The 22805-nt window shown below is 39.7% G+C and overlaps 2 protein-coding genes across 2 annotated transcripts; one reads left to right on the forward strand and one right to left on the reverse strand.

The window, feature by feature from the left end:
• Positions 1-295: 295 nt before the first annotated feature.
• On the reverse strand, positions 296-5721 carry LOC124280854 (thioredoxin domain-containing protein 17-like). The gene is made up of 4 exons (XM_046716844.1): positions 5531-5721; positions 4544-4625; positions 3514-3595; positions 296-609 (listed from the first exon to the last, which is right to left on the reverse strand). The coding sequence occupies exons 1-4, from the start codon at positions 5667-5669 to the stop codon at positions 541-543; spliced, it is 372 nt and encodes a 123-aa protein (XP_046572800.1). The 5' UTR covers positions 5670-5721; the 3' UTR covers positions 296-540.
• Positions 5722-5881: 160 nt separating this feature from the next.
• Positions 5882-22418, forward strand: LOC124280853 (transcriptional adapter 2-alpha-like). Its single transcript, XM_046716843.1, is given in 14 exon segments — positions 5882-6013; positions 6819-6960; positions 6962-6997; positions 7466-7557; positions 8232-8329; positions 9125-9175; positions 9988-10152; positions 11985-12048; positions 12353-12396; positions 15514-15624; positions 17722-17882; positions 20159-20246; positions 21880-21953; positions 22223-22418. Coding segments are annotated over 13 exon segments (1305 nt in total). The 5' UTR covers positions 5882-6013; positions 6819-6831; the 3' UTR covers positions 22415-22418.
• Positions 22419-22805: the final 387 nt, after the last annotated feature.

The following is a 22805-nucleotide window of genomic DNA, read 5'->3' on the forward strand; positions in this document are numbered from 1 at the left end:
ATTCATCGGTTTGCTTTTGAGCCAAACGGACTATAGACCGAGACGTCACTCATAATAATAATGAAGGAGTTGTATATCCGTAGAACTTTCCTCTTTTTTCAAAACAACAACTTCAAAGAAGTTATTGTACTCATATCTGCAAACAGCGACAGATTCACTGTATATCCTTTTAAGTTAGGCTGAGAATTTTTGGAAAGGGATATATCTCAAAGCATCTTGTAGAACAATTAGGGAAAAGAGTGTGTAACCATGGTGACAGCTTAGTATATTTATGAGCAAAAATGATACAATAAAATTTAAAGGATGATGTTTATTGATGTTACATTGGAAGTTGTCTTATAACATTATTAAGAGAAAACACAACAATTTCAATCATCTTATGTCTGTTCCACATTTCACACCATTAGGAGAACAAACTTTTCTGAAGTTCCATGTCAGATAGCACCCATTTCTTCTGAATATCAAGCTGGACAATGTAATACATCAGAGTCTTTGATCCACAAACATATCATATCATATCAGAGTCTGGTTAAATCAGAATCAGTCCTCCTCTAACAGCATCTGGACCAAGTCATCCTTCGCACACTGTTCCTCCTCCAGTCTCCGGGGCTGAAGCAGACAAATACAAAATGTATATAGAGTGAGATAGTGAGTTTAGTTTTACGCTGCTTTTAGCCATATTCCAGCAATATTACGTCAGGGAACACCAGAAATGGGCTTCAAACTTTGTACCCATGTGGGGAATCGAACCCAGGTCTTCAGTGTGACAAGCAAACACTTTAACCACTAGGCTACCCCACTGCTCGATATATATAAAGAAACAAATACATAGTGTGAGTTTAGTTTTACACTGCTTTTAGCAATATTCCAGTAATATCATGGTATGGGACACCAGATATGGGCTTCAGGCATTGTGCCCATGTGGGGAATCGAACCCAGGTCTTCAGCGTGACAAGCAAACACTTTAACCACTAGGCTACCCCATGGTTCGATGTATATAAAGAAACAAATACTTAGAGCTACTTAAAGCTACGCCACTATTTGGCCTCAAGTCTGCAGTAAAAGTTCAAAAATAAGAGTTACCCCAATTTGGTCAATAGGTTTTAGTTAACAGTTATGGGTTTGGTGTGGTGACTTGTATTTCGCCGATGCCAGGCCCAATTTGTATTAGATACCGAAAAATATACCTGACACAAGTGTGATGTTAGTGCTGACTTGAAGAATACATCTGTTATGTAACATTGTGTCAACTTTCTGTGGGTTGAAAGACCAAAGTTAGCTAAGATGTTTGCCACATTGGTTTATTTTAACAAAAACGCTTGAAATTAGAAAGAAGAAAAAAATGCTTTGTCAAAAATTTGTGGGGGTGGGGTGCAGAATGTGTTTTACAATTAAGCAAAAGAAAAAAAGATTTATCACTGCTGTTCATAATAAATGGTGAATAATATGTACATCAATCTTTATTCTCACAAAAAATACACTTATCTTTTAGTACCGTTTTGCAATGTGACATATGAGTTTGTACATAGAGATTTCTCTGGGTTACATCTTTTTATTCTTGAGTACAATGCTTCAGGGCTTGTTCTGGCCCCATCATCAGGTAAAACAGTTTTACCTGATGATGGGGCCAGAACAAGCCCTAAAACGTTGTACTCAAGAATAAAAAGAAGATGTAACCCAGAAAAATCTCTATGTTCATCAAATAGCATCTCCTAAAATGCCAATCAAGCATCTGACATATGAGTTTGTTTTTCATTCATCATGTTGATTAGTAGCAGTAGTAAAAGTTATAAATGATCATTACTTTCTTCAACCACCTACAATGAACTGCCTTTATCAGAAGAGGCATTGTAAATGTTGGTTCACAAAAAGCTCATTAGTTGGAATATGTTTCTGATGGAGATGACATTGTCCATAACAAAACTTTGACAACAAAATGGACATCATAAATGAGGCCTGCCAGGCATCTAGTACAAAATATCTGTAAACTTACCAACAAAGCCCATCAAGATATAAAGCTAACGGTTCTCTTATCACTAAGGACAGTATGCAACTTAATGGATGACAACTTCTTGTTTATTGCATAGAGCAATATTTCATGTTTGACTCAACAACTTCTAGAATGCCGATCTACCAATCTCTGATCACTGTTGATCTTGTCCATTTTCACTGATACTTGGAAGCCCTAAATCATGTAACTTACACCGAACCTGTTTATCATACCCACTTGACATACAACAGTCAAAATGGGAATTTATGGTTATATTGTTACCGGACAATACAATCACTTCATAATAAGCTGATCACAACCTATTTTCATATTCATGTTCTAGTTCAGCCATGTTAGCAGTGTTTGGTATTATATGATAGTTTAGAAGTATAATGTTCTGGATATTATGTAGCTATGGGACGATAAACAAGACAGGTTAAAGACAGGACTAGTTGTGACTTTGCAAGTTGTGATTAAATTTTTCATGTGGATTGACTTTAAGATAAACAATATCTTTTAAATAATCAGGATAAGACTGACTGAGTGACTGAGTTTGGTTTTACGCCGCTTTTAGCAATATTCCAGCAATATCACGGCGGGGGACACCAGAAATGGGCTTCACTCATTGTACCCATGTGGGGATTCGAACCCGGGTCTTCGGCGTGACGAACCAACGCTTTAACCACTAGGCTACCCCACCGCCCCCAATCAGGATAAGAAGATTCAGGATCTGGATCATTCTTTTTTTCAACGGGTCCCAGAACCTTTCAGACTGACCATGCTCAGGACACCATTAGCTGGAAATAATTTGTTCAAATGTAAGTGACCCGTGAAGAACCAGGTTAGAATATTGATCTTCAGTAACCCGACTAACGGTATCAGGTGGTCAAGCTAGCTGATTTGGTTGACACATGTCATCGGTTACCAATTGCGCAGATCAATGCTCATGCTGTTGATCACTGGATTGGCTGGTCCAGACTCGATTATTTACAGACCGCTGCCATATTGCTGGAATATTGCTGAGTGTGGAGTAAAACTAAACTCACTCACTCACATGTAAGTGAGTGAGTTTAGTTTTATGCTGCTTTTAGCAATATTCCAGCAATATCATGGTGGGGGGACACTAGAAATGGGCTTCACACTGTGTACCCATGTCGGGAATCAAACCCGGGTCTTCGGCGTGACGAGTGAACGCTTTAACCACTATGCTACCCCACCGTCCCATGTTCGAAAGAACCAAAGCTGACTTATACTGATGAGACAACTGACAAAAAGTACAAACAACATTCATGCAGACAAAACACTAATTACCAATGAGTTGCCAATTTTGTATTGTTTCTGACACATGAAGCTAACAGTCTCCATCCCCTTCAGTATCTGCTCATGAAATGATCAGAAAGAAGAACTAAAATTTAGTTTTCCAATCTTAATAAATAGGAATAGGTGAATGTCGTTTCCAAGCAACAAGAAGAAGGATTCCTAGTGTAGATTTGAGGAACATATGAACTGATAGTGATACTTACTTTTCCTAGTCTCAGTAGTGTGGGAACACTCTTCAACACAAGTTTTGGATCTGTGCGGAAGATGTTGCTTTTGTCTTTCCAGCTGAAACACATTCGAAAAATGAAACATCTTCAAACTGATTAAAAAACTGCGCAATAATTATTCCACAATTACGATCTACTCCAAGTGAAACGTTTCAATGCTATGGTCTACTAGTATACTGTATATTGATACTGTTAATGTACAATACATTAACAGTATCAATAATAATATTTAAGTGTCTGGGACCCCAATTTTGTAATCAAGGACCCCTGAAAATTAAGAGTAAGACTCCAAGGGACCCTCAAATACAGGACTCAAGGTATATCCCTGAGAACATTGTCATCGTGGACGGCAACAACTGAACATTGGTCAAAGCTGACTGGTCTGTAAGTTACCACGACTTGAATAAAAACATGACCAGGGCTCGATTTAAGAGACATTAACATACTTGCACCAGGTGCAACCTAAGATAAAAACCTAGTTGCACCAGCCAAATTCCAACTGCACTGCTTTTATTGCAATATGTAATGAAAGAAATGTGCTATTGAATTATTCAAAGTTTAGAAGAAAATGAGCTGACATAATTATGCTTGTAATGTTACATTTATTGTTGATATATTTCTCAAAAATTGACTTGCACCTGGTGCAAGTTAAACAAATAACTAGGTTGCATTTGTAATATTGGGTTGCACCAGTGCAAGAAACAAAGCACTTAATCAAGCCCTGATGACACTTGTGACACAGAAGTCAACTGAGCTCTTCTCTACCCCACTGAACATGTGGTTGATTAGACTTAGTAAATTAGCAATATCCAGTACTTGTATATGAAATATCTGTGGACGAAACCCCCTAAGTAATAGTCATAAACATCCAGGGCCTAGGTTTTCAAAGCTCTCTTAGCCCTATGATTGTTGTAAGTGCCATAAATTACATTAACTCAAGACTATCTTAGTGCTAAGAGAGCTTCGAAAATCTAGGCCCAGTAATATTATAAATGGTCATACTTACAAATCACGAGGTCCAACGCTACAGTGGATAAAAATAGCATCATCTGGGGCACTCTTCAAATTTCTTGTCACAACCGGTTCAGCTGCAAATAACAGGAACCCTGTCTTAGCAACATATCTACTGTTCTTTCTATTATTCTGTTATAACCAGGCCAGTACAAGAAGAATGAGATCATATACCTCAATGAACTGAATGTGTTAACTCAGTCTGAGGGATAATCACAAATTATGCCATCCAATATATTCAGTGAATTGAATGTCTGAAAGATCAAATGAAAGATTGTAAATGTATTGAAATTACCTAAACGTACTCAGGATGTTTTAATGTTTGTATTAATATCATGTTATATTGCCATTTCATTTGTACTCATACTATATTTAGTATGTCCACTGTAATGATTTGTAAACCTAGTAATTCACAATTGTTAATTACGTCACACTTCTTTGCTGTTTGTTGGTCTCACATAAAGTTCTTTCACAGACAGTAACTCATCGATTCAACTTGGGAGTCTACACATAAAAGCTAAGGCATGCATAAGCTACGACCGGGCCATACAGGCAAGACATGACCCTGCATTAAAATGAAGATTTATGTCTTGACTGCAGGTTAGCTCTCGGCTAACAGTGGGTGTCTATGAATCTATATTAATATTAAAGCGCCAAAATTCATAAAAGCGTGTGTGAATTTAGTGATGTGAAAAGAATATTATGAACATATATAATTTGTCGTTTTCACGGTCCATGACCTGTGTGTGTCGGTTCTCCAAATCGAATAAACTACGAATGCTGCTAATCAAGTGCGAATCGGACGGGACATTTTCGGTGTCTGAACGGTGAACAAATGCCAAGTGAAACATCTCGACAGCAACAAACACTCGGTGCAACCAGAGACCATATAATATCTCTGGTGCAACGTTGGACGGGGGTTCAGAAACTGTTGATGTTTCACAACTTTCAGCCTGGGTTCGGACAAATAATATTTCCTTACCAACCACGCAGTCGGGACACCAGCTCTTCCCTTGATCATCTACATCGCCACAGAACAAAGCAAAGACGACCTTGTCTTTGTTCTCATCGGCAGCTTTCTGGTACTCTTCGTACCCCTTCACATCAACTTCTTTCACCATGTTGTTAGAATCCACGCCTCTCAAGTAATGACCTTCACCTTCGTCGTTGACTAATACACGATAAAAACAACTTTTATCGTAGTATTCTTAAATAGGTAAAATATTGCGGAGTATTTTTATTTGAATAGAATTCAATCAAATATATACGGTATATACGATTATAGCTATTTCTTGTATTTACTTGACATTAATAGGATCAAGTTAGCAATATTTATCGATTCGAATTAGTGAACTCTTCTGAGGATGAGATAACAATATTAAACAGGAAGTAGAGATCTGTCTTATAAACGTTTTCTGTCATCTCGTTGAATTTTCAGGAACATTTTAGATTTGGCAATTCAAAGGTACCCTGTTTAAGCATTTATTATGACATGAGTGTCAGTTATACATATTCAGTTACTTCAATACATGACAACGACATAACAAATGTGTGCCCCATTATGTTTTGGTGAAAGTGTCACATGTCATCGGTTTTCGCGCACCGACTTTTCTGATTTCAGTTATAGAACAGGCCTTGCAAGCAAGAAGTTATGCTAATGACTAATGAGACATTCACATTAGCCAAAACATTTAATATCACAGGACTATGGCCTCTATCAAGTATGTCTATACTGATCACCACCTGGGGTTTTAGCAGCTGGTAGCGATTTTTTGTCCCATGGAACTTGGTTAACATTTACGGTTTTACAATGTCACATTTTATCAAATGGATGAACACATTGAAAATCCAAACAAAATACCGTAACTTATAACTAGCACCAAGGGACTAGGGCTAAGATCGTATATTATGGACCTAGGATTACATCATGTCATATTTTGCTGAGACACCTCCCATTTATTCATGAATTATGTTCAAATGTATAATATTATGATTGAAAGAATATAATTATGTCATTTTTCACATAATATTAATTATGAATCTTTTGGGGTCCCTTTTTTTATGACCTTCTCATTAATCTCGCTCCCATTTATAGACATTGACCACTCCCTTAGGATCAAAAAGGGGTACATAAAAGCTGTGGGCAAACATTGTCAGGATCATTTTCATGCTTACTGAATCTCTCTCTTTTTTAATTAACTTTATTTGTAAACTTTTCTGTAAATTTGTCATTAGGACTCGTATCTGGATGTATCTGTTTATGTTGGTAGATCGGCCACAGTGATGGAGGAGGAAGACACCGCCTGCTGCCCCACGTGCACCACATCTTTGGCAGAACCCTTTATCCTGTGCACACAGTGTCAGCCCAACATCCACCTGTGTCTCCACTGCTTCGCCCGGGGTGTAGAGTTTGGGGGGTCACGAAAGCAATCACGCATATGCCATTTGTGTAAGGAGATGCATTGTTTTTTTAACATGTTGTTGCCACCCTACCCTGCTTATTGTGGCCATTGTAAGAGTGGAATTTACTGTTACAATGAAGTGATTCACATTTCACTCTATGATACAATGCAGTATTTTCTATTGCCTAAGCAGACTACATGTTTCTGATTTAGTCATTGCTGTCCGCATGTCTAGTCAAAATAGACCATTCCTTTTTCAGTCCTTAGGGATAGTTGTGAGTTTTTTGCCAAATTGTACAATGAGTGTGTGAGTGAGTTTGGTTTTATGCCGCTTTTAGCAATATTCCAGCAATATCACGACGGGGGACACCAGAAATGGGCTTCACACAATGTACCCATGTGGGGAATCGAACACGGGTCTTTGGCATGACGAGCGAACGCCTTAACCACTAGACTACCTCACCACCCCAAATTGTATCCAATGGTATTCGCTTATTGTAACATTGATGTTTCAGAAAAAGGACTTTCCCTTGTTTGAGAGTCAGTGGTCTGCTCAAGATGAGGAGAGACTGTTGAGTCTTATCCAGGAAAATGGATATGGGAACTGGTACGCTTTTCACAAACTCAATGTGCCTTCAAATATAGCACCCTCAATTATCATTATTATACAGTGTGTCTCAAGTCAATTTTCACGTTTTTATTATAAATACCATAGAGGCTGGTACCAACCGCTATTTTAAACATTGTGTCTTTTGAAGTAGTCTAAAATGAATTGTTTGTTCCGACTGGAGGTATATGTATTTGTTAAATGATTGAGAATGCATGGGACAGTAGAAAACATCATGCAGTTAAGACATAGAATAAGTAGTGATTTGGTTTAATCTTCTTATGCAAAGTCAGATTTGTATGCCCACCGCTTCGATTTTTTTTAATGAAATACAACATTTGGAAGTTCAGTCAGAGGTATATTGTGTTTAACTATAGAAGTATCTTTGGTGAAGTAATATTGAATTGAGTGAGTGATTATGGTTTTACGCCGCTTTTAGCTATATTCCAGCAATATCACGGCAAGGGACGCCAGAAATGGGCTTCACACGTTGTACCCATGTGGGGAATTGTACCCGGGTCTTTGGCATGACTAGGTACGCTTTAACCGCTAGGCTACCCCACCGCCCTGAAGTTATCTTGAATGCTGTCGTATATCCTTTCATGAATGAAACAACAGTCTCTGTCTTCTTTGAAATTAAAATGAACTCACTTTCTCCCTAATTTACCCTTCAGGCGGGAGGTTTCACAGCAGATGAAAAACAAGAGTAGCTCAGAGTGTGAGAGGCATTACAACCAGTGGTACATTGACAGTCCCCACCAGGCACTGCCCAGTAAGTTACTGACTCCAATATTGCCGCATGCCAGCAACTGGGTTATAATCAAAGTTGTGAGATGTACTGTTCAGAAATGATCAAGGTATGAGTTCAGCTGTGTGTTCATCTGAAACAAAGTTTGAAGAGACTCCTACTTTTTACCAGACCTGTGAAGATCCAAGTTAGAATTGATCTTCTGTAACCCATGCTTGTCGTAAGAGGCGACTAACGGGATCGGTTGGTTAGGCTTGCTGACTTGGTTGACACGTCATCATATCCCAATTGTGTAGATCGATGTTCATACTGTTGATCACTGGATTGTCTGGACCAGGCATTAGAGACCAGTTCAAAAGTTCAGTGTAGGATGAACACCACCATTTAGCTGGAATATTGCTAAGTGCAACGTAAAACTAAACTCATGGGACCAATGAAACTGCGCTCATTACCAGGATTTGTTCAAGAGGTTCAAAGATATTTTACCCCGTGAAAGTCCGGGTTAGAATGAACCTTCAGAACCCATGCTTGTCGTAAGAGGCGACTAACTGGATCAGGTGGTCAGGCTCGCTGACTTGGTTGACACCTGTCATCGGTTCCCAATTTGCGCAGATCGATGCTCATGCTGTTGGTCACTGGATTGTCTGGTCCAGACTCGATTATTTACAGACTGCCGCCATATAGCTGGAATATTGCTGAGTGCGGCGTAAAACTAAACTCACTCACTCAAAGATATTTTAACTGAAAAATCTTTTTACAGTAAGCTAAGATTTATACAACACATCCATATATATACACTGACACTCTTTGTGTTTTCAGAATTTCCAGAATCCAAGATCACATATTTTCCATCTCCTATTGTGTTTAAACGTAAGTACTGATTATATTAAAGTATGTGTCCAACTGTTGGTAGCATTGCTTACACGATGAGACAGCAGATATATTTTTTTTCATCTACTTCCCATTAGTTTTGGGGAAATATGGACGTATCATGAAAACTAGGCCACATATTTTAAAATAAATTCACAAAGTTGTTTAATATAGTGATGTGGTCAAATTCTGAAAATTTCATCCAAATTTCGACTTATACAATAGTCTTGATTTTGCATGATTCTTACGTGGAGCTGTACTTAAGCCCTGTGATGGAACAAAGTTTACATGATATTCATTTTTTGTGCAGACATAACATTGTTAACAAGTCGATCAGATTTTAGAACCTAGGTCGGGGGTCATCATACCATCTCTTCTTCCTTTGAGCCATAGGAGACATAGTCCAATACACGGTAGTATTGTATATCAGACACTAGTTATCGCATAGCTGTGATGTTTGTGTTAGGATGCAATGTCATTATCATGCGTGTGTGTGTGTGTCTGCGTGTGTGCGTGCAGCCCCAATGTAGTTATCAGATACCCCTGAAAGCTGTATCTGGATCTTGTATCTGGATGAGAGGCGGTGGGGCAGCCTAGTGGTTAAAGCGTTGGCTTGTCACGCCGAAGACACGGGTTCCATTCCCCACATGGGCACAATGTGTGAAGCCCATTTCTGGTGTCCCCCGCCGTGATATTGCTGGAATATTGCTAAAAGCGGCGTAAAACTAAACTCAGTCAGTCAGTCAGTATCTGGATGCAATGTAGTTATCACATTCCTCTGATCATTGTGTAATGATGACATGTGATATCAGTTTCAGAGGACCCCCCAAGACCAGGTGAAGGCACTGCTCTGTCAATAGATATGGCTGGATATATGGCCGCTCGCGGAGACTTCAGCATTGAACACGACAACTTCGCTGAACTGGAACTTCAGCACATTGAGTTTGAGAATGATGGAGAAAATCAGCTGGAAGAAGGTGAATATGAACAGAAATACATTGTTCTGATGCTCGTCTTCCAGTTGATAACAATTTACTACATAATACTCACTTCATAGCATTTTCATATTACGTAAATGCACGGATATATTTCGTCATGGAACCAGTTACAGCAACACAATTTGCAATGTTCTTGCCATACTTCATCAGGAAGCCCAACAGGCATTACAGTGTTTCCGCTGTTTTTTTTAGCAGCCAGTCACCGTGACGACCTCCTAATTTACCGGTCCTGCAAAATATGATAGTTCCGTTGTCTCCTGTTATCAGAGCCATTTAAATTCAGATATCCAGTCTCTATTAAATTTCCGTAATTTACTAGGCTTCAGTTTGAAGACCAATTGCAACTTGAACTCGAATCATTATTTTGCCCCTTACTGTTGTTTGTTTTGTCATGCTCAATAGCCGAAACCTTGCGTTTACCTTCAAACAATTGGAGAGCATTGTCTGCTTTCCATTTGCCATTTCGACAAGCACGTGGTGTATAAACAATAGGATAACGTCATTGTTTTCCATGATTTCCTGTGACAGCAGTGATTTTAGTGACATTTCGAGGCACAAAATACACCAGTCATTTCTGAATAACTGCCAAACTGACCAATCACATTGCACGTAGCATAATGGATTTAGAAGGAAACCTCATCTCACACAAAATTCGTAAGTGGTCGATTCTATTATTAGAGGATTACGATTGTATTCCAATTTCGGTAACATTTTAAGCAGGACAAAAAATAGTTCTGGTTCTTTACCAGATACGGTGACCGATAGCCAATTTCTTTGTCCTGGGCAATTTTTACTGGCCAAAATCTGGTATATTCCAGAGAACGGAAACACTGCATTACAATATTTTTAAGAGATTTGTCCCCAATATTATGCCATAGCCCTAGGTGAGTAATTCAGATGTCTGGTTATGATCCTTGATTTGCCTGGACCTGACCCATAGGTTTCAACAAGTGGTAAACTTCACAGGTGTCAGGTGGGGCTCACCTCCCACTGGCTGTGTTTGAAATGCCTAACAATTATATAAATGTATTCACTCCTTTGGTGGAAGTTCAAGGCTGCCATGACAATGGTTGGTAAACAGTCTATGTTCGGGATTTATTTGTGTCTTCATGGAATGATTGAAGAAGTGGTATTACAGTGGAAGCTGCCAAAACCAGCAGCTGTCCAATCCGGCAAGTTGTCAACATCGGTATAAAATGTCAGTCCCATCCATGGCTAGTACATTTATCATCATTTAAAAGCTCTGCCACCCGGCGGCTGTCAATTCCGGGTCTCGGCATGAAATGAGCCGCCCGAATATGTGTTTATACAGTAATCAGCGCTGTCTAATCCGGCGCGTAGCGAGGAGTCAGTAATCCTGTGTTGAAACTACAAGGATGCTGACAAAGATATTTAATCTTAGTTCAGTATGGGTGTACTTGTACATGTAATTAGTGAGTTGAGAGAACCACCTTATACAACAATGTATATGAGAGTGATAAAACTGGTTTAGTTCTAGTCGTAGGTAACCATGTCAGCTGTACAATCCGGCACGCTGTCAAAAACGGATTATGTTTTCAGTCCCGACGTGAGCCGGTTTAGACAGCTTCCACTGTATTATGATTATGTGACATCTGCTTTCCTTATGCAGCTATGTTTCTGAATGTCCGTGGTTAATTCAAAGTTTTAAATGACAAAAGTTAAGCCTACTGTAGTTTGAGGTTTAGTGTTACTATGAATGAGTATGTACCACTCATGAATGAATGAATGAATGAATGAATGAATGAATGAATGAATGAATGAATGAATGAACATGAGTTCTTTTATTGCAGATTTAAAAACTGCCGTAATTGAAATATACAACAGCTGTCTCAAAGAAAGGCAAAGGAGAAAAAGGTAAGGTATTAGCATTGTTCAGGTGATAGTACAATTAGTTTCATATTTTTTTCTATTAGTCCATTTACCTTGACTGAGTGACTTGCATCTATTCCCCTGGAAGAGATTGTCTTACATTGATCTCAGTGCACAGTTGTCCCTTAAAGCATGCTTTTATAGAGGTGTTGATATTTACAACTGTATCAGTAAAAGGTATGACACTTGTCCATCCAGGATTTGAACCCACACCCTCAGAGTCAGGCTCCAAATCGCCAGCACACAAAGTGTATGTATGTTTGCTTATCATTTTTGTCTTCTGTTGCAGAATAATACGTGACTATGGGTTGATCAACTACAGGAAACTGATGGGTCAGTACCATTATGGTGTCAGTAACGGCCTATAGTAAACAGTATGGATCTGTAATTGGAGAGTGTCTGTAATGGCCCATAGTAAACAGTATGGGTCTGTAATTGGAGAGAGTCTGTAACGGCCTATAGTAAACAGTATGGATCTGTAATTGGAGAGAGTCTGTAACGGCCTATAGTAAACAGTATGGGTCTGTAATTGGAGAGTGTCTGTAATGGCCCATAGTAAACAGTATGGGTCTGTAATTGGAGAGAGTCTGTAACCGCCTATAGTAAACAGTATGGGTCGGTAATTGGAGAGTGTCTGTAATGGCCTATAGTAAACAGTATGGGTCTGTAATGGGAGAGCGTCTGTAATGGCCCATAGTAAACAGTATGGATCTGTAATTGGAGAGTGTCTGTAATGGCCTATAGTATGGATCTGTAATTGGAGTCTGTAATGGCCCATAGTAAACAGTATGGGTAATTGGAGAGTGTCTGTAATGGCCCATAGTAAACAGTATGGGTCTGTAATTGGAGAGTGTCTGTAATGGCCCATAGTAAACAGTATGGGTCTGTAATTGGAGAGTGTCTGTAATGGCCCATAGTAAACAGTAGGGAGGTGTCTGTATGTGGAGAGTATGTGTCTGTAATGGCCTATAGTAAACAGTATGGGTCTGTCTGTAATGGCCTATAGTAAACAGTATGGAGTCTGTAATGGAGAGTATCTGTAATGGCCCATAGTAAACAGTATGGGTCTAATAGAGAGTGTCTGTAATGGCCCATAGTAAACAGTATGGATCTGTAATTGGAGAGTGTCTGTAATGGCCCATAGTAAACAGTATGGGTCGGTAATGGAGAGTGTCTGTAATGGCCTATAGTAAACAGTATGGGTCTGTAAGTGTCTGTAATGGCCCATAGTAAACAGTATGGGTCTGTAATTGGAGTGTCTGTAATGGCCCATAGTAAACAGTATGGGTCTGTAATTGGAGAGTGTCTGTAATGGCCTATAGTAAACAGTATGGGTCTGTAATGGGAGAGTGTCTGTAATGGCCTATAGTAAACAGTATGGGTCTGTAATGGAGAGTGTCTGTAATGGCCCATAGTAAACAGTATGGGTCTGGATGTCTGTAATGGCCCATAGTAAACAGTATGGGTGTAATGGAGAGTGTCTGTAATGGCCTATAGTAAACAGTATGGGTGTAATGGTGGAGAGTGTCTGTAATGGCCCATAGTAAACAGTATGGGTCTGTAATTGGAGAGTGTCTGTAATGGCCCATAGTAAACAGTATGGGTCTGTAATTGAGAGTGTCTGTAATGGCCCATAGTAAACAGTATGGATCTGTAATTGGAGAGTGTCTGTAATGGCCTATAGTAAACAGTATGGGTCTGTAATTGGAGAGTGTCTGTAATGGCCCATAGTAAACAGTATGGGTCTGTAATTGGAGAGTGTCTGTAATGGCCTATAGTAAACAGTATGGGTCTGTAATTGGAGAGTGTCTGTAATGGCCTATAGTAAACAGTATGGGTCTGTAATTGGAGAGTGTCTGTAATGGCCTCATAGTAAAACAGTATGGGTCTGTAATTGGAGAGTGTCTGTAATGGCCCATAGTAAACAGTATGGATCTGTAATTAGAGAGTGTCTGTAATGGCCTATAGTAAACAGTATGGATCTGTAATTGGAGAGTGTCTGTAATGGCCCATAGTAAACAGTATGGATCTGTAATTGGAGAGTGTCTGTAATGGCCTATAGTAAACAGTATGGATCTGTAATTGGAGAGTGTCTGTAATGGCCCATAGTAAACAGTATGGGTCTGTAATTGGCCCATAGTAAACAGTGGATCTGTAATGGCCCATAGTAAACAGTATGGGTCTGTAATTGGAGAGAGTCTGTAATGGACCATAGTAAACAGTAAACAGTAATTGAGGTGTCTGTAATGGCCCATAGTAAACAGTATGGGTCTGTAATGGAGAGGCCCCATAGTAAACAGTATGGGTCTGTAATTGGAGAGTGTCTGCAATGGCCCATAGTAAACAGTATGGGTCTGTAATTGGAGAGAGTCTGTAATGGCCCATAGTAAACAGTATGGATCTGTAATTGGAGAGTGTCTGTAATGGCCCATAGTAAACAGTATGGATCTGTAATTAGAGAGTGTCTGTAATGGCCTATAGTAAACAGTATGGATCTGTAATTGGAGAGCGTCTGTAATGGCCCATAGTAAACAGTATGGGTCTGTAATTGAAGAGCGTCTGTAATGGCCCATAGTAAACAGTATGGATCTGTAATTGGAGAGTGTCTGTAATGGCCCATAGTAAACAGTATGGATCTGTAATAGGAGAGTGTCCGTAATGGCCCATAGTAAACAGTATGGATCTTTAATTGGAGAGTGTCTGTAACGGCCCATAGTAATCAGTATGTGTCTGTAATTGGAGAGAGTCTGTAACCGCCTATAGTAAACAGTATGGATCTGTAATTGGAGAGTGTCTACAATCGCTCATAGTTATCAGTATGGATCTGTAATTGGAGAGTGTCTGTAATGGCCCATAGTAAACAGTATGGGTCTGTAATTGGAGAGAGTCTGTAATGGCCCATAGTAAACAGTATGGATCTGTAATTGGAGAGTGTCTGTAACGGCCTATAGTAAACAGTATGGGTCTGTAATTGGAGAGAGTCTGTAATGGCCTATAGTAAACAGTATGGATCTGTAATTGAAGAGTGTCTGTAACGGACTATAGTAAACAGTATGGGTCTGTAATTGGAAAGTGTCTGTAATGGCCCATAGTAAACAGTATGGGTCAGTGGAATTGTAATGGCCCATAGTAAACAGTATGGATCTGTATGGCGAGAGTCTGTAATGGCCTATAGTAAACAGTATAGATCTGTAATTGGAGAGTGTCTGTAACGGCCTATAGTAAACAGTATGGGTCGGCAATTGGAGAGTGTCTGTAATGGCCCATAGTAAACAGTATGGGTCTGTAATTGGAGAGTGTCTGTAATGAGATTATGTAAAACACTTCACTATCTTCTCCAGATTCAGTTATTTAAGGGCAGCTGTCATAATACAAAAAAATGATTCGTGTGGTGTTCAGCAACACACATTTGTCTGAAGAATGATGAGATTGTGTATGTTTTATTTCCAGAGTCAAGTCATAGCTATGAGCGTTCAATCCGACATATTGTGGAGGGTTTGCGAGCATTCATGCGTCTACAGTCTCCAATGCAGTCAGACATGTACTTGGAATCACTGAATCGTATGTAGAAATCTTATCAATGTTTATTATGTTCTACTTAACTTTTCCCTTGGCATCAGTTTATCAGTTTTGCATGATTCTCTGTTACAGAAGGTGGATCATGTTAATGTACTGAAACTAGTAACCCCTCCCCTAATGTGGGAGGCGGCGCTAGGTATTTTGTACTACAACTAGATATTGTTTTTAATTAAAACTATGAATATTACTTTTTATGAATATTCTTGGAACAGTGTACTTGTGGCAGACAGTCTCTGTCTGAAGCATACTTATGCTTTTTCATACATTTCCTGGGACAAGATAGGGCTTTTTGACATAAATATCAGGCCCCACCCCAGAATTTCAAGTGGTCAGTCTTTTTTACCCAAAAGTCAAAATGCAAAAGCAGTTAAAGGTCAACACATCTTTGCAGATTCTGATACCTTTCGGTATGGACTTACCGAAACAAATCGTCAAAAATGCAAATTCAACTTATAAAGTTGAAAAATAACGCGATGAAAAAAAACGCGCGAAATCGGAGTTTCAACAGCTGGGCTGCGCTCATAGCACGTGCGCAGTGAAATAGGTTCGCGCAACTTGGAAGCGGGTTGTCCGGTGAATACTCGGTGAAGGCTTTGGTGTGAGCTATTTTTCTAATGTTTTGTTGATATCTCACAGGCGCGAGCTTTTTATATGTTATGACAGTAAATTAACTGTTTATATAATTTCACCACACGTTCTTCTTACCGAGTCACTTTCTCAGTTCGATACTTAAAAGCAATGTCATTATTTGCGTTGACAGAATTTCTAACTGTGATATAGATATGTCGTTGTCACAGACAAAACTCAATGTCTTGTTTTATTGACATCTGTGTGTCTGCCTGCTTGTCTGCTAATGACAATATTCAATACACAGCTGCTATCACTGACCACATGCAATTTGAACTTAACACCAATCAGGCTATACACCATAAACAAAATGCATTGATTTATGGCCCGAGTTCGGTCTCTGTCACATTATGTAATTACACAGACAGGCAGGTGTGATAGTTGAACACATGACATGTTATGATGTCTGTTGATTGCAAAATGTTATACACAAAAAATGAGCTTGTATTTACAAAACCCAACATCTCTACATATACACACACAATAAGCCGTGGGGGCATCTGCGAATAAGTGATAATTGTGTTTTAATAAGGTTTGATTTTTTGGTTTGCATGTGACCTTTAATATTTATATTAAATGTCCGTTTTTCATGACTGTAGCTAAATATGTGCCTTATTTTCTTTACCCTCCAATAGAGAATGGCATATAGGTTATGATCCTCCTCTGATTGTATCTGATCCAACCACCCCGCTCCCTTATCATGCCAACAGTTACCTTCTCTTGCTGTGATGTTAAAGGGAAGCAACTCTAACATGACAACCGAGCCCTTGTGCAAGTGTCAAGATTTAACTTGCAGACTCAATAAGCTAGTGCTCTTCTTACAAATCCATTAAATCAGGACTTATCTTACTCACTTGATAAGTACTAAAGTCAGAATAGGTTTACACACCCTTTAATTCAGGATTTAGTTTATACTTGCTATAATTCATTGGTAGGTAATTACATTATCTGATACATCATACCCTTAGCTGATTGTCTTGACTTGACTGCTATCATATTGCTGGAGGTTGTGATATATCTGGAATATTGCCTGCTGTGTTATAACATATCAAGCTTGTTTCACATTTTTCAGGAGGTTGTTGATTTAGTATTGCCTACTCTGGTATAGCACATCAAGTTTGTTTCACAATCTGCTTCAGTAGATCAGGTTTGTTTACATTTTGAGGAGGTAGTGATATATCTGCAATATTGCCTTCATTGCAAAATGTGGCGGTGGGGTAGCCTAATGGTTAAAGCGTTGGCTCATCACGCCGAAGACCCGGGTTCGAATCCCCACATGGGTGCAATGTGTGAAGCCCATTTCTGGTGTCCCCCGCCGTGATGTTGCTGGAATATTGCTAAAAGCAGCGTAAAACCAAACTCAGTCAGTCAGTCAGTCATTGCAAAATATTTCAGGCTTGTTCACGTTTTCAGGTTGTTGTGATAATCCCTCCTTCATCACGTTTATTACAGATGAGCAGGAACTGAAGAACGACATCCGCAAGCTCCAGGAGTACAGAGACAATGGACTCACGCGATTCCGACACATGAAGGTGTACAGTATGCTGAAGTCGAGGCGGACTGTCACACAGAACAAACGCCACCTGCTGAAAGACATCCTCTCACATATCCAGGTGTGTCCTCTTCACTGTCCCTGAATACAGTGATGAGATGATGGGTTTAATGGGGTGCAAGGTTACTGTGTTTACTTCAGTAGAGGACGTAACGTGTTCAATGCTCCAATTGTAAGGAGCTAAGATCATTGTAGTCTCTGACAAAATGGCGTTCAAGTTAGTGTCTGTTTCACGCAAAAATATTGCATAAAACTGTCTGATTTGCCTCGACACTTCAACAACACGGAGAATGCACAGCCGATTTACCATCGGATACATTGTTATTTGCTCTAGTGAACTACAGAACTATTGAGTCAATATCACAAAGTACTATTCCCCCCTGATTTAATCTTGGAATAGATGTGAAACACCATACCTTTTTGTTAATCAATTAAAGGATAATAGCGAATGGTGTCCGCATGCGATTAACAATGGCCTTACCTTTTCATTAACTCAAAAGCAGATAATTTTAGTGTATACACAAGATGGGAGTGGATTCCCTTGGCATATGCCGTTGCCGTAGATTCTGTCATGCCCAATCGCAGAGTTCAACATACTTATGTTTGTTTTCGGTCATGGAGTGATTTTGTCTGTTTATCATTAAAGTAATCTACTATTAGATACAAGTTAACATGCAAACTCAAGTTTCTTTCTCCTCCGTAAATCTAACATTGAGTAAGCATTTTAAATATATACAAGTATTCATCAAATAGGGATATACACATGATGAGGCATTAAAAATTTGTTTCAAAAGAATTTCACTTTTAGAAAAATATTTATCAACGCAATAGGGTTACATTAATAATATACTGTGAATAAGTATTTAACAACTGCTCTCTCGAAATATTATTTAATATTCATATTTCCCTGTCATGCATTCTTTACAACACTTCTGAAGCCATATCACATTTTCTTATTGTAAGAAAACCAATACTTGTAGGATATATTTAGGATTTTACCCCCAAAATTCCTTGAACAGCTGCGTATTTAACAATGTCTCACTGACAACCACTGTCAAATCATACATTTAGGTGTTATATCATAAGGAAATATTGTTTATGTTTGATATTTTAATTTCCATAATTATTAAGTCACTAAATCTAGATTTTTAGAAAAACTAAATTTCGTAGTTCAATATTTTCATAAAACATGGGTAGGTATTTCTGTGGTTGCAATATCACATTTTCATTTCATAAATCAAGACAGTTAGAATGTAGAAATATATGGTATCGTCCACGTAATCGTTTCCTTCAAAGATTTCTGGGAATTTTTCATGAAAATTCTGCAAGGTGCGATTGAGGGAGGTATGTATTGTGTGCAGGGACCAGTATCACTTTTTTCACATGCAGACAACAGTAGACAGGAGTCGAGTTTTAGAAATTCGTACCTCCACCATTGAAGAGTTCGATCTTAGCTAAGATCGCGATCTTAAATACAATCTTACAATCACACTAAGATCGGCTTTGTGCAAGTGAATTAGGGCAATTGTATGGTGATCATAAAGTTGATTGTAGGGGCCTAAGATTTATTGTACCTAAGATTGCTCTGTGCAAGTGGGCCCAGGTGTCTACGCTGGGAAGATGATTGTACCAATCACAAGGCTTCTATCATAACTCACTTCCGCTTCTTTAGTCTAACGGATTAAACTTGGCAACCCAATTGTTGCAGAGGTACTCTATAAGAGGTAGAAGGAGTTTTTGCATATATTTCAGGTTTCAGACCTGGTTTCAGACCTGTCAATTTGTCTGTATGATATTTTCCCTAAATCTGAGTCGCACAGCATGCAAACCTTCGCGACTACAGCATCATCTTTGTTGACACTGTCAGGCTCGGTTGTAACGGCATATCTGATTGGCTGTTATGAAAAAGGAGGTAATACAATTATCGGGCCGAGTTGTAGATGCATCCCGGACACTAGTAGAGATTTATCAGAGCCTATACCCTGGAGATTATCTAGGATGTGTTTGTCCATCATACTACAGATTTCTGGGGGCGGTAGGGTAGCCTAGTGGTTAAAGTGTTGGCTTGTCCCGCCTAAAATCAGGGTTCAATTCCCCACATGGGTACAATGTGTGAAGCCCATTTCTGGTGTCCCATGCCGTGATATTGCTGGAATATTGCTAAAAGCTGCATAAAATTAAAACTCACTCATTCACTCAAGCTAAGGCACCAGAGAGAACCATACATGTACCTGTCAGCTAATGATTAAAATCCGAGGCAAAGGTGTGAATCCCTCCATGTTTTGAGAGTTGCCATTTGTTTCTTTCTTCTTTATTAAATGGTTTTGTTTTTCCTAGGATGAGTCTGCTTGTCAGTCCTGGCTGAATCGTCAAGTTGCTCTGGATAATGTGTCTAAAGGCATACCCCTATCTCTCCCGGCTGCTCGTAAGTTTCACCAGATCTCTATTGGGGGAACACAATGCTGAATTGGTCTTCAGCAACCCATGCTTGTTGTAAGAGTCGAGGGGCGGTGGGGTAGCCTAGTGGTTAAAGCGTTGGCTTGTCAAGCCGAAGGCCCGGGTTCGAATCCCCACATGGGTACAATGTGTGAAACCCATTTCTGGTGTCCCCCGCCGTGATGTTGCTGGAATATTGCTAAAAGTGGCGTAAAACCAAACTCAGTCAGTCAGTCAGTGTAAGAGTCGACTAACATGATCAGGTGGTCAGACTCACTGACTTGGTTGACACATGTCATCGTATCCCAATTACGTAGATAGATGCTCATGCTGTTGATCACTGGATGTCTGGACCAGACTCGATTTTTTACAGACTGCTGCCATATAGCTGGAATATTGCTGAATGGGGTGTTAAACAAGAAACAAACAATACCTTATTTGGAAATTTGCACCCGCCAATTTGTCTTCTGCAACCTCTGCTTATCCTAAGAGGCTACTAAAGTGGCCAGTCAGGCTTGCTGAAGCAATTGATGTATGTCATCAGTATTCCAGCTGCTTAGATCAGTGCTCATGATGTCAATCACTGGATTACCTGATGTAGCCTCTATCAGTTCACAGGCTGATACTCTATGGCTGGATTACCTGATGTAGCCTCTATCAGTTCACAGGCTGATACTCTATGGCTGGATTACCTGATGTAGCCTCTATCAGTTTACAGGCTGATACTCTATGGCTGGATTGCCTGATGTAGCCTCTATCAGTTTACAGGCTGATACTCTATGGCTGGATTACCTGATGTAGCCTCTATCAGTTCACAGGCTGATACTCTATGGCTGGATTACCTGATGTAGCCTCTATCAGTTTACAGGCTGATACTCTATGGCTGGATTACCTGATGTAGCCTCTATCAGTTCACAGGCTGATACTCTATGGCTGGATTACCTGATGTAGCCTCTATCAGTTTACAGGCTGATACTCTATGGCTGGATTACCTGATGTAGCCTCTATCAGTTCACAGGCTGATACTCTATGGCTGGAATACCTGATGTAGCCTCTATCAGTTCACAGGCTGATACTCTATGGCTGGATTACCTGATGTAGCCTCTATCAGTTTACAGGCTGATACTCTATGGCTGGATTACCTGATGTAGCCTCTATCAGTTCACAGGCTGATACTCTATGGCTGGATTACCTGATGTAGCCTCTATCAGTTCACAGGCTGATACTCTATGGCTGGAATACCTGATGTAGCCTCTATCAGTTTACAGGCTGATACTCTATGGCTGGATTACCTGATGTAGCCTCTATCAGTTCACAGGCTGATACTCTATGGCTGGAATACTACTGAGAGGAGCATCAACAAAAAACAACAAACTTCACTGATATGCAGCACAATCCTTCATGCTTCATGTAGGGAAAACCACTACAGAGAAAAGGAAAGCTCAAACTATAGCCCCCATTTCTGGTGTCCCCTGCCGTAATATTGCTGGGATGTTGCTAAAAGCAGTGTAAAACCCAACTCACTCACTCACTCAAACTTTAGCCAGTCATTATTTTGTATCAGTGTATTTTGTAGTTTTAAGTTTAGAAATTCAAGGTGGCAGCTTTGATTTTCATTCTAGCTCGAAAATCAGCCCCTCCCCTTGATATATCTGGACTTCCAGGCCAGGAGAAGCTGTCACAGAAAGAAAGAGAGGTAAAGTTTGGGACGTCTGTCTGTCTGTCTGTCTCTCTCTCTCTCTCTCACACACACTCACTCATTAACTCACTCACTCACTCATTAACTCACTCACTCACATAGGCAAGAGGAGCTGTCACAAAAAATAAAGTGATGTCTGTCTGTCTCACTCACTCAGTAAAAGTCATCCCCAGCTTGTATAACTTTGGGATATAATACCCTGGAGGAGGTGCATCCTGATGGGTGTACTGAAATGGATTCAAACTCAACCATTTCTTGTGTTTCAGTTGTGTGCATCTGTCCGACTAGTGCCGGAAGCGTTTTCTGGATTCAAGAGGGTTCTAATGTCCGAGTGTCAGAGAGTCGGGTGTCTCAAGTTAGCCCAGGCCCGGACACTCATCAAGATTGATGTCAACAAGACGAGAAAACTGTATGACTACCTCATCCAAGAAGGGTTCATAAATAAAGATCCTTTATAAACCTTGCGTTGTGTCTCTGGTTTACACACCCCTGATCATTGGGCAGACCAGTTGTGGGGCTCAGTTCCAGGTGAGCTGTGGCCATGGCAGCAGTAGAATGGAGAGCTCCACGAATGAGCTTTCACTGTCAGGAGCTTGATGCAGGTGGGTTCACATATAACACATGGGCTCAACTTACGTAGACTGAGCCCCATTCCATTACACAGTGTTAGCTTTAAAACAAACACGCACGCACGCACACTAGTGGTGGTCCAATTAATTGAAATAATCGAACATTGGTCGCTGTGACCAAACGTCCAAGCAATCCATCACATTTGCTCATAATCGAACACAAACGATTTTGGAACTACAGTTTTAGTGTTTGAAACACTTGATGATGGAACATATATTA

The sequence above is a fragment of the Haliotis rubra genome, unplaced genomic scaffold (genome assembly GCF_003918875.1).
Source record: "Haliotis rubra isolate DU_JTF1 unplaced genomic scaffold, ASM391887v1 Scf275, whole genome shotgun sequence".
In the NCBI taxonomy this organism is placed as follows: domain Eukaryota; kingdom Metazoa; phylum Mollusca; class Gastropoda; order Lepetellida; family Haliotidae; genus Haliotis; species Haliotis rubra.